The sequence below is a fragment of the Ptychodera flava genome, chromosome 4 (genome assembly GCF_041260155.1).
Source record: "Ptychodera flava strain L36383 chromosome 4, AS_Pfla_20210202, whole genome shotgun sequence".
NCBI classification, from domain to species: Eukaryota; Metazoa; Hemichordata; class Enteropneusta; family Ptychoderidae; genus Ptychodera; species Ptychodera flava.
The window spans coordinates 3,897,734-3,910,314 of NC_091931.1; the positions used below are offsets into that span (position 1 = coordinate 3,897,734).

General features: G+C 38.7%; 1 protein-coding gene across 13 annotated transcripts in view; it reads left to right on the forward strand.

Annotated features, from left to right (window-relative positions):
• Nucleotides 1-12,581, forward strand: part of LOC139130708 (stromal interaction molecule 1-like) — an 84,891-nt gene that overhangs the window by 32,773 nt on the left and 39,537 nt on the right. For all 13 annotated transcript variants that reach the window (XM_070696465.1, XM_070696466.1, XM_070696471.1 and 10 more), the window contains exon 3: nt 900-1,014. In XM_070696465.1, coding sequence (XP_070552566.1) covers nt 900-1,014 — 115 coding nt within the window. The remainder of the gene's footprint in view (nt 1-899; nt 1,015-12,581) is intronic.

The window sequence follows — 12,581 nt, forward strand, 5'->3', positions numbered from 1 at the left end:
ACCGATTTTATTCAAAGTTGGTACAAGGACATCGACCTATGTCATACATATGCACGTCAATTTGTTTTGTGATAGATTCAATATGGCCGCCAGGCGGCCATTTTATTACGATTTTTTCATGTACAGAGCCATTACTCAGGCACGTTTCAACTGATTTTATTCAAAGTTGGTACAAGGTTATTGACAAATGTCATAGCTGTGCACGTCAATTTGTTTTGTGATACGATCCAAAATGGTCGCTGTGCGGCCATTTTATTACGATTTTTTCAGGTACAGAGCCATAACTCAGGCATATCTCAACCGATTTTATTCAAAGTTGGTACAAGGACATTGACCTATGTCATACATATGCACGTCAATCTGTTTAGTGATACGATCCAATATGGCCACCAGGCGGCCATTTTATTATGATTTTTTCATGTACAGAGCCATTTCTCAGGCATATCTGCATGTTTCAACCGATTTTATTCAAAGTTGGTACAAGGACATCGACCAATGTCATAGCTATGCACATCAATTTGTTTTGTGATGCGATCCAATATGGCCACTGTGCGACCATTTTGTTACGATTTGTTCATGTCCTGAACCATAACTCAGACATGTATCAAACGAATTCATTCAAAAGTATTTTTATCACAGACCTAATGAAGAGGACTCTATCCTCTCTGAGGACCTGTAATCAAAATACCCATTAACAAGTGGGGACTGTGTCATCAACGATGACTTGTTCATAATGTCCTTATGTTTTCCCTTCAGTGTCTTCAACATAAAACAGCGTTTGAGACTCCAGGACTCATTCTCATGCACACAGCCTCTAGACATTAACTTCACAGGCCATATACATGAAGTGGCTCCAGAGGATATTTAACCGTTTTACTTGTTTGTTTGTTTTTTCATAGTTTCTGCGAGATGAACTTAAGTATGAAGATAATTTTGACAGACACAATACATTCCATGGAGATGATAATTTTATCAGCGTTGATGACCTCTGGAGTGCCTGGAAAAACTCAGAAGGTAGGAGAATCTGAAACTTAAAGTTAAGAATTTCAAAGTTTTATTTGCATTTGGAGGACATTGAAACCAAATTTACATTTTCTTGTATTGACTTGATGGTCATCCAGAAATGTGATTCATCAGATCAAGGTTGATGATGTGCATCTCTTCCTAAGAATAAATGTGGCTTCATTGTCCTCTTAACACTTTGAGAAAAACAAAGTCAACAGAGAGGATTCAAGATTTACAAGGAGGGAAAATTTATGGAGACATCAGAGCTGCCATGTGTAGATGTACAGTTACCCTGTACGTACATGTAGCCTTTAAGATCACTTTAGTATTGGTACACAGTGAGGGAATGCCCAGTCACTGCATTGTCAGCAGAGTGGCGTCACTATCATAGGAAGATCACTTTAGTACTGGTACACAGTGAGGGAATGCCCAGTCACTGCATTGTCAGCAGAGTGGCGGTCACTATCATAGGAAGATCACTTTAGTACTGGTACACAGTGAGGGAATGCCCAGTCACTGCATTGTCAGCAGAGTGGCGGTCACTATCATAGGAAGATCACTTTAGTACTGGTACACAGTGAGGGAATGCCCAGTCACTGCATTGTCAGCAGAGTGGCGGTCACTATCATACATGTAGGAACATCACTTTAGTACTGGTACACAGTGAGGGAATGCCCAGTCACTGCATTGTCAGCAGAGTGGCGGTCACTCTCATAGGAAGATCACTTTAGTACTGGTCAGGTATTTCAAGGTATCAAAAACGGAGGAGTGAGGGACAAAGTGCGGGACACGCAAACTGTAATTTATGGCACTCTGAGGGACGTCCCGCACTGTGTAAAATATGGGACTCTGAGGGAACGTCCCGCAGAGAGTTAAAAACTGGACTCTGAGGGACGGGGGCGCCCCCAACGATGTGCATTGGTATAGCACAAAATCACGATCGGGCCCATGGAGATCGGGCTTACTAAACATTGCGCTGCAGGTCGCTGAAACTGCATGTACTACGTGAAAATTTATCGAAAGGCGTGTAGGTGAAGAGAGTTGCGTGTTCCCCGTGTTGGGGCTGTATGCTATGGGCAGTCTTGAATTAATTGGAACGACGAGGATGAAATTTACACGAGACATGTTTGCCATGTTGAGACTGCTTCAAAGCATGGACTGTGTACATGTAGCTCTGCATAGCACGCACAGGCGTGATGTTTTCTGGGTAGTTTCTATAAGCGTAGTTTATGCTACGTTTCGGCGTTCTGATGATTAGGCTACGGAAGAGAACGTCGAAACGTAGGATAAACTACGCTTATAGAAACTACCCAGAAAACATCACGCCTGTGATGGCAGGGCTGTGTGTTCCCGGCGTTTGCCTCCCACCACATATAACGACGGGAACACACAGCCCTGCCATGCAGAGCCAGGACTGTGAAATTTTGTGAGGTCGACAAATTAGGTAACAAAAACCCTCAAACGCACGTGGGTGTCACATCAAAAGTGGCCGCGATTACAGACGGAGCGATCTGTGACACTGCACCGGCCGCACGACACACGACGCGTAAGTTGACATCGCGTGCCAGCCCTTGGAAATATATTGTAACTCCCTGACAGTCAGATGAGATAGTCTAATGGTGTTTGATGCATTGGAAGTTTGTAAAAATAATAAAAAATGACATCACCGATCATAAGTTTTGGATTGATTCTCTTTTCTAGTGAGATAAGGTTGGCTGTCAGCACCCTCACCGGTGCTTTATTCCACGTGTCTTTAAGTTTATTCTTTCATTTTGTAATAGTGTTCTATGGACAATTGATGTCCGATTTAAAGAGAAATAAATAAATAAATAAGAAACGTGGTGTTGAAGAAAATAGTTTTTAAGAGAAGACTATGACGACCATATTTCTGTAAGTATTGTCTAACTTTGGAAAACCAACATCTGAAGATTTACTTCAACCAACACTTTTGGATATTTTCTACTCTTATTATAAGATTTGTCAAATTTCTGTAAAGTAGATGTACATTTTTGATGTCTGTGTATCGTCTATACCGAAGTCATATCCGAAAGAGTATAATCAGTTCGCGACAGCTTAAACCTCTCTCTCCCTATCTCTCTCTCTCTCTCTGGCATTTTTCAATGTTTTATATTTTCGACATTTATATATCAGTCTGAAGTCACTGCTCAATGCAAAAGTTGATGTCAATTTCCCGTATCGGGCATGGTCTCTGTCGTCACTCTAATCGTTAGTTTTTTTCTGTTATATTCGATATCAGACTCAAAAACAATGTGAACAATGCTGATAATATATTGCATCTTTCGTATCGAAAACCGGTAAAGTTCGTAACTGGTGACATGTCACGGCCTGGAGAAAGTTCATCACCATCGATCGAATGTCCGTGACGCTCTTTGCTTCCAAATAGACATATTGAAATGCACAGGGAACTTCGCGGTATGGTAATTATATGAATTTTACCGTGAAGAAAGTCTTTGACTTTAAACTGGCCGTACAACCAACAATAAACATGGAGGAGCAATGATACCGACTTCAGAGACTTCGATTTTTTTTTCCATTGCGACCGCTGGTGAGAGCGAGTTGTTGAATTTTTTCCCACTGGCTATTTGGCTTTGAATTTTCAATTGCCATCATGTGCTAAGTTAAAGCTAAAGAAAAGACGGGCGTTCTCTGTAAATCAATAAGCCTTTTGAATATGAAAAAAATCGGACATCTGAACCTCAACCAAAGCTTGAAAGTTGTTCTCCGAATCAGGACAGGGACATCGGTGAGGCCGGATTTCACGTAGGGAAACCGACGGCTCGTTCGTTTTGAGAAAGCATGCGATGTACGTCTCATGCTCCCTTGGGCCGTGGACTTTCGCCGCATAGCCTCTACAACACCGTCTATTACCTAACCATGCTAATAATCACATAATAGTTCAGTAACATATGTCTTCATTAATCTACCGATCATCGACCGTCGAACACTTCAAAAAACAATGGTCGCGGTCACGGATTCAAAGACGTTCACAAGACGTGCGCAGAATATTTTTACTGGTTTTGAGAACTTCTAAAATAACTTGTAATCTCACATCAAACCGATATTGTATACCTATCACCGTCGAAGTTTATGTCTTTCTCTGTAGAGTTCTTTTTATCCAAAACACATATCCAGAAGAGTCCCACAGAGCAGTCAAATGAAAGGATAATTGCTTCAAATGAATGAAATTGCACGAAAGAATGAAAATCAACAGCACATCCTGGACGTGATTTAAAACAATAGCGCTTGTGAATATGACTATTCTATTTGAGTAACAGGGACGGAAAGCACAGAACTGTAAAAGTACTGGAAAAACATGCCGTTTTTCTCGCAATTTTTGCAACTGTAACGACCCTTTATTCTTTATGCCTTTCCATAATTGAACAATGTTTAGGGCTTATACACACAGTGTACAATGATGTGCAGAACTTTAAAAAGTACTCTGCTGGAACGAGCAGGTGTTTACACTATAATGGGCGCAGAAAAACAATGGTCACGTCCATAGGTTCAAGGACGTTCACGGGGAGACACGATGACAAAGAGTGTCGTAAAATGCTTTATAGAAAAGTTTTAAGAACATACAATATCTGGTCATCGGTTGTACCGCTACCTGTGAATCGAAACGACAAGTGTAGGCCTATAGATTCGAAATTTTATGGGAGAGACACCAAGACTGAGACCGACGTAGCACAACAAACTATTCCGAATTGTGCGTCCGTGTTTAATACAGACATCTCTGTAGATTATTCTGGTTTCTCTAATCGAATCAAAAGTCCGACATTGACAAAATTGACATAAAATATGTCCGAAAAGTTATGTTTTATTCAACTAACTGATTCATCTGCTTTGATATCCCCTAAGCTACATGTAAACAGTCCGGAAAGACTGACATCGATGTCTCCCGGGCCCCCATGCATACAGTATATATATGGCCGTACGTTTTCAAATATTTCTTCACAGTTTTGCAAAATATCTCGTCAACCGGGCGCATGGGCCACGTCTTTGTACGTTGGTCAAAACTAATGACACTAATAGGTCAGGATATAACATCGGTCAAAGTAAGATTGAAATATGGAAGACGAAAATGCTTTCATCGATCACAGTCGTTTGGAGAGCTATTCAGCGCTGGGACTATTCGCCCCATAGACGAGTATACAGAAGCGAGAAATACCCATGTCAGGAAATGAAATGGCTATTTCGTATAGGGATTGTGCCACCATGTCATCTTCGACGTTTGATTTTACCGTGAAAAGTAGCAAGTTTATCTATCATGTAACCGTCGACCGTTCCCTATCATTCTCAAAATTCATACCTGGTACTTAATTTCCTTCACAAACGCTCGTTTCGTGTGATTTTCGGCCGAATTCGACGGACACATCGCTAAAACATAAGCGTGAGCAACATTCCGGTCACCTCACAGTGGACGTTGGGCACCTCCACTTTACTGACGTTAGCGCCGCGTACCCATGAGGGGTGACTGGAAGGTTGTTCATGCCTTATGTTTTGGCGAGGTGTCTTCTGAACTCGGCCGAAAATCACACGAAAATTCATACCTGATACTTCATCTGCTTACAAAATGCTCATTTCCTGTGATTTTCGGCCGAGTTCGAGAGACACCTGGCCAAAACATAAGCGTGAGCAACAGTCCAGTCATCCCTCATGGGTAGGCGGCGCTAACGTCAGTAAAGTGGAGGTATCCAAGAGGTGACCGGAATGTTGCTCACCCTCAGGTTTTGGCGAGGTGTCCGTCGAATTCGGCCGAAAATCACACGAAACGAGCGTTTTTGAATTAGATAAAGTATCAGGTATGAAATTTTAGAATGATAGGGAACGATCGACGGTTGCATGATAGATGAACTTGCTAATTTCACAGTGAAATCGGACACGGAATGTGACATGGCGTGGTTTTATAGCCATTCTGTTTCCAGACTTGGGTATTTCTCGCTTCTGTATACTCGTCTATGGGGCGAATAGTCCCAACGCTGAATAGCTCTCCAACGACTGTGCATCGATTGACAAAAATGAGAAGGAAGAGTCAGTAAATATCAAACCATCTAAAGGGGAGATCTAGACTGCCCTCCCCCATGATTAATCAACTGGGAACAAAATATATATTCGATCGACAGACTTACACAACCAGAAACAGCATTTTATTCAGCTTTAAAATAAGTCACTGCCTTTCCTATAATAACACCCCGTTTGCGTTAAGATCTATTTACTCTGTTCCCGGCGTTATACGGCCTACTACATGTGAGAGGCTGTATAACGCCGGGAACACACAGACCTGTACGCAAGGCTAGGACTGTGGTTGCTATGTCATAATCTGTTCACACGAGAACAGATTTTCACATAAAAGCATTTCGATAAACTTCAACACGTCCGGGGGGGACCGTACTTCGAGGCACAATCTGCTTGTGATATTATACCATTTCTCGCCATGACAGTGGTGGCAATCCAAGCGCCACATCAGACAGGACATCATGAAGAATGGGCTATATAGAAAGTATTTTGCTAAAAACGAAATAAACGTTAGAAGCGATTTCCTGGCGTAGCTGCATCTTTCTTTTCACGTTCTGTTGGCAGGTATCAAATTTTCGACGACGCTGTTGGCGATCCATTGCAAACGAAAAAGCCAAACTGAAAAGTAACGCGTCAGCGCGTACCGGACCAATGCACATCGTTGGGGGCGCCCCCGTCCCTCAGAGTCCAGTTTTTAACTCTCTGCGGGACGTTCCCTCAGAGTCCCATATTTTACACAGTGCGGGACGTCCCTCAGAGTGCCATAAATTACAGTTTGCGTGTCCCGCACTTTGTCCCTCACTCCTCCGTTTTTGATACCTCGAAATACCTCTACTGGTACACAGTGAGGGAATGCCCAGTCACTGCATTGTCAGCAGAGTGGCGGTCACTATCATAGGAAGATCACTTTAGTACTGGTACACAGTGAGGGAATGCCCAGTCACTGCATTGTCAGCAGAGTGGCGGTCACTATCATAGGAAGATCACTTTAGTACTGGTACACAGTGAGGGAATGCCCAGTCACTGCATTGTCAGCAGAGTGGCGGTCACTATCATAGGAAGATCACTTTAGTACTGGTACACAGTGAGGGAATGCCCAGTCACTGCATTGTCAGCAGAGTGGCGGTCACTATCATAGGAAGATCACTTTAGTACTGGTACACAGTGAGGGAATGCCCAGTCACTGCATTGTCAGCAGAGTGGGGGTCACTATCGTAGGAAGATCACTTTAGTACTGGTACACAGTGAGGGAATGCCCAGTCACTGCATTGTCAGCAGAGTGGCGGTCACTATCATACATGTAGGGGAAAGGGATTTTGTAAAGGCATTAAGTTTGATGTTTTTGTCCATATATGCTGCTGGTTCTTAAACTTAGATTTCTATCTCCATCCGTGTAATTTTGGTCTTTGCTTCAGTTAATAATTCAATCAAAGATTCAAATGCTGAGGAAGGCAAATTTTTTCACAAATGCAAAGATTGCCATGTGTGATCAAATCATGTCTGAAAATTGAATATTCTGAATATTGAATATTGCATTTGATTGTCAAAACCTCTGTAACTATGCAGTTAGGAAATAAGAGTATGATTTGAGCTTTTTGAACTGTGTCTACAACCCAAAGACATAAAAACATGAAACATTTCTTCCATTTATACATTTATTCGTTCGTTCATTCATTCATTCATTCATTCATTCATTCATTCATTCATTCATTCATGCAAGGTATAAATTCAATGAAAGAAAGTTTTACTATACAGACTACAGTATGTAGAGATGGCAGATGTAACATATAACATTGTATCAGATGATGGGCTATAACTTTTTCAAGCGTACATAATCTCTTTTCCTTTTTTGTAAAACTTCTAACTTTATACAGGTTGTTTCAGGAAATTTTGTCTAAAAAGTTTCAAAATGTAGTGCCAATCCTGCAGTCATGTACTGTATTTTCAGTACAACAATTTACAACTTACATTTAATTGAAACAATCTAAAATCCACAACTGTTACCATTTAGGGTCAATGCTGTTACATACATTTAGCAAAGGGATGCAAGGCCAGTTGTAACTTGTAACGGGTAACAACATGTCTTGTGTTGGTTCAGTGTCACATGGTATACTTAACAGAGAATCGTTGAAATAATTAGATATTTTCAGTGGACTGTTAATTTGAAAATGAGGTGGTTTAACAAAAGATTTACCTCATATTGCCCTGTACATATGCACAGTGGGATTCATTGCTGATAAACTGTGAACTTATTGCTTGCTATTAATATAGTTATCCAAATATTACTACTCCATTTACTTGTGTTAGCCTAATGTTGGTACATGGCATATGACATTTTCTTGCCTCTGCAGAACACACCTTCCTACAGATGTGATAATTACCAAAAAGGCATACTGCTGTGTAATTTCTAAAAATTTTGATTATTCTTGCACTAATATGAGTTATCTCTTTGCCTTTAATTTCATTTTTATTGACCCATCGTCAGTAGTTCAGGAACATTAAACAAAATAAACTCTATGGTTACCATTCTATATGCTTTTCATAAACAGTGATCATAGTAAGTTTTGTATGCCTGCCTTTAATTAAGAATTTAAAACAGGCGATAAATTTAGATACCAGTACATTGAGTGATATACCAGGTACCTTGGCACGTTTTTAATTGCTCATCTTCTTGAAGTTGCTCACCCCAAAGGTACATGTATTTGATAGCAAGCCTTACAAATATTACTACTGGTGTGCTGGACTTCCATTTATGACTTAGTAATGTCATTTGCACATTTAATACATATTTCCTATGTTTATTGGCTGGAAAATTCTCAATAAGCCTGAAAAATTTTTTTTCAAAAATTGTTATTTCGTTATTGTGACCATAGTACTCTGCATAGTGGTACCACATTTGTTCTACTGTCATTGCAAAATTAAAGCAATTGTCATAAATATTTACTGACTGACAGCAGTTTACTCTGACCTTTAAAAAAGTGTAAAAATCCGCTTTAAAATTGTGTGATCATAAAATAATACATTTGGTGATGTGGTCCAATGGATTCCAGTTGTGTATGTGTGTTTCTGTATGACATGTACATGAAGTCTAAATGGTCATTAAATGAGACATTTGATCAGGACATCAATGAATGGAACCATAGACAATAATGACACAAATAGCTCAACACAATTTTATCAAAAGCTTCAAACTTTATGGTTATGTTCCCAGCTATTTCTATAATTATTGTCGTTTATGAAAAAAGTAATGTTCAGAATATGCCATACCACAGGTTAGTAAGTGAGCTACTTGATTACATGTTCTTCCATAATTCCTATGTGAATGTTCAGACACATGTTGGCCAGAAAGTGATGAAGAAAAGGCATTTACATAATTATGTGTATTCTCCCGCATGCCAGTACTTTATATTGTTCATTGTTGGGGTAAAAAAGTCAGATTTCACAAGGATGACTGTAATATATTCAGGAAACTTATGTATTAAAAAATACAACATGCAATGTGGATAAATCTTGACAATGTGTAATTTAACAGAAGGTTTGTTAAGAAGTGTAGTAACGGTGGCACGATATTTTGCAACTGCTGACAGAAATTTTGACAAATTTTGTCTGAGCACACGTGTCTTTGTTACCGCTGCTTCTGGTAATACCGGTATCCTTTGGAAAAAAAAAATTGTAATAGTGTTATTCTGAACATAGGTGTCATCAAAGAACTATTTAGATGATTCCTGTAAAATTAATATCCAAAAGTCTCGTCAAACTTTTTAGACAGATATTTATTTGTGCATAATAATGATGGAACTCTGACAGTCCTAGTCAAATTCATTCAGTTTATTGTTTTTTATTCATCCTTATAGTGAGTATCAGAATGATGATTAAAGGACACTACAGTAGATGTAAATATCTACAAAATGCATCTAAACTCATTGTATTATGAACATAACAGTTTATATGTGCATCATTTCATGGCTGTATTATGGTTGGTTGGAATAAAAGATAAATTGCATTAGTTGGACCTGATGCCAGGAGATGAAGGTGTGTCAAATATCAAACACGTGAAATTGAACATTAAGGCCTTCACATTTCTGGAAAGATGTTACAAGTTCCAGAAAGACCTGATCAAAACAGGATATGACGGCTTGGTAAAGCGAATGTGTATAAGTAGGTCAATCAGATTGTCAACCTGTCAAGTTCCTGCCACTTGTGTGAGTATCAGGAAATTACTCATGCTAAATTAGGTCTGTCATCCTTCTTGGAATCACTCATGCCTGTTTAGTGTTACTAACACACTTGTATTCCAATTGCTGCCTAGTATTTGGGAAATACAAAATTGTACACATAAAATATTTTGATTTGAATAATTTGTCAGGGCTTTACACAAGCATGAATCAGACTGTGTGAGCTTTTGACACTTGAAAGTTGCAATATAGCTTGTCGAAGGATGACAGGAAGCTGAAAATTTTTACAGTGTTTTTGGCTGTATAGGAGTGATAATTTTCAGTGTATCTTACCTTTAATTTATTTCACATCAAAACAGTATCAGGGAGTAGCATTCCCACTGTGCCATACATACACTTCTATTTATTTAGGTATTATGAAAAAATATGTTTTTTTCTGAAACAACAATTAGAAGTGTCCATCAACCAAATCATTTGAAAGTGATGATGTAGGAGTACACATGTGTACTTGTTGTCACCAATCTTCACACTCTTGCCATACTGGTATAGAATCAAAGTCAATCCCTTACAAATGAAGACCCTCTGGCAAACATCCAATCAAAGTCTTTCCAGCAATTGCAGACAATGAAGCCACTTCATCAAAACAATGAACAGCTTTTCATCAATGCTGAAAAATATGAAGAAATATTAAACGCTTTGTCTCAGCTCACACATTTTCTGTACAATGCTACCACAATTTTAGTACACAGATGGACACCACCAATATTGACACCTCGCACAGCTCCAATTCTTGATTCTTCTCTCAGACAAGATGGTAATATCAAATGGTACGATGACACACTTTACCTTATGTGTCTTTGCCCTGAAGTCTGCAGAATTGTTTTGTTTTATGCGTAAAGTTGGGGTAAAAGCTTCCATCTTACTTTCAAAAGGAAAAGCTTCCAAAACAACATTTTGCCCTGATGACTGTGGAGTTAAATGTTTTCCCATTATTGTGGAAAAAGGTTAAAAGATTTACTGGTACATGTACCGGTATACCATGAAGTTTTGCAGTACAACAAATGTCTTGATAATCAGTGGCACTCAGAAACAATCTATTCTTGGCTGTAAAGCCAACTGAAGAAGTTCCTCTTTATGAAAAGTAGACGTCAAAGTATGCCAGATAGAAAACCTGGTGATGTGAAGTGCTTTCACAATGCTTATCTTCAAGGACAGATCCTAGCTTTTGTGGACTGAGCATAGACAATTTCAAAGCCATTGGGATAAATACTGTCCTACATATGGAGCTTGCAAATCAGACACAATTTAGAGCCATTTGGATAAATACTGTTTGTCATGTGCACCTGGCACAAGACTTCTTTGTCAGTTTTCTAATGATCGGCAAACGCAGTGTTGATGTTGGAGCTGATGTTTCTGTTGTGTGGAAGAGGCATGATCAACGTATAGGAAACTGTCAACAGTAATTATGAACAATTTACATTCTCTTAGCCTGAAAATTATTATTATGACACTCTTTGACAAAGATTTTAATGAACAGAATTTACCAATTCCTTTAATTTTCTGAATATCAAGGATGTCAAAGAGTTTAGTGTGAAATAATACAAAGTATTCATCATTCATTTTGTATACTACACACCTCCAATCAAAATAAGCTAACAATTTATAAGGAATAAAACTGCAAAGAGTGATCTTCAGTGAGATTTAAGTATGATAATACACCATGTTACAATGAAAGCCATCTGCAACATCATTTAACTGTTTCAAAAGAATTTCTGTTTTCACGATTACAGCTGTGAAACTTTGATTTAGTGCTCTGGATTTTTTTAATGTGAGTGCAATAGATGGTTTAGTAGATATGAAATGTTTTTAATGAAGTCATTCATATAAATACAAAGAAATGCTGGCAGTTCTTATATTGAAAATGTCAATGTCAGAGCCTTATTGGCAGAACTTATGACTATGTTGTTTAAAATAATTTGATCATTATAAATAATACTGGTATACAATATTGCATGGTTTTTTTTCTTCAACCATCCAAGTGATAGCCATATGTACAGACCATCTGACCATATTGTTTAAAATTGCTTCATAATTCAGTCATTATTGTTGATGTGTACAGTTAAGTATGAATTTTACAGCAATATTGGAGAAACAGATGACCATACTGTATGTTGAAAACATGATGCTTGTGAGATTTTTCGTAACATATTGCCATTATTGGGTCAGAATATCAACAAGGTACCAACAAATCATATAGTGTCATGGTTTTAGTGATAATCTATGAAATGGGAAGACTATGTTAAAGTATAGAATGCAGAAAATGAACCACACTTTTGATTAATACTCATAAAACAACATCAAGCA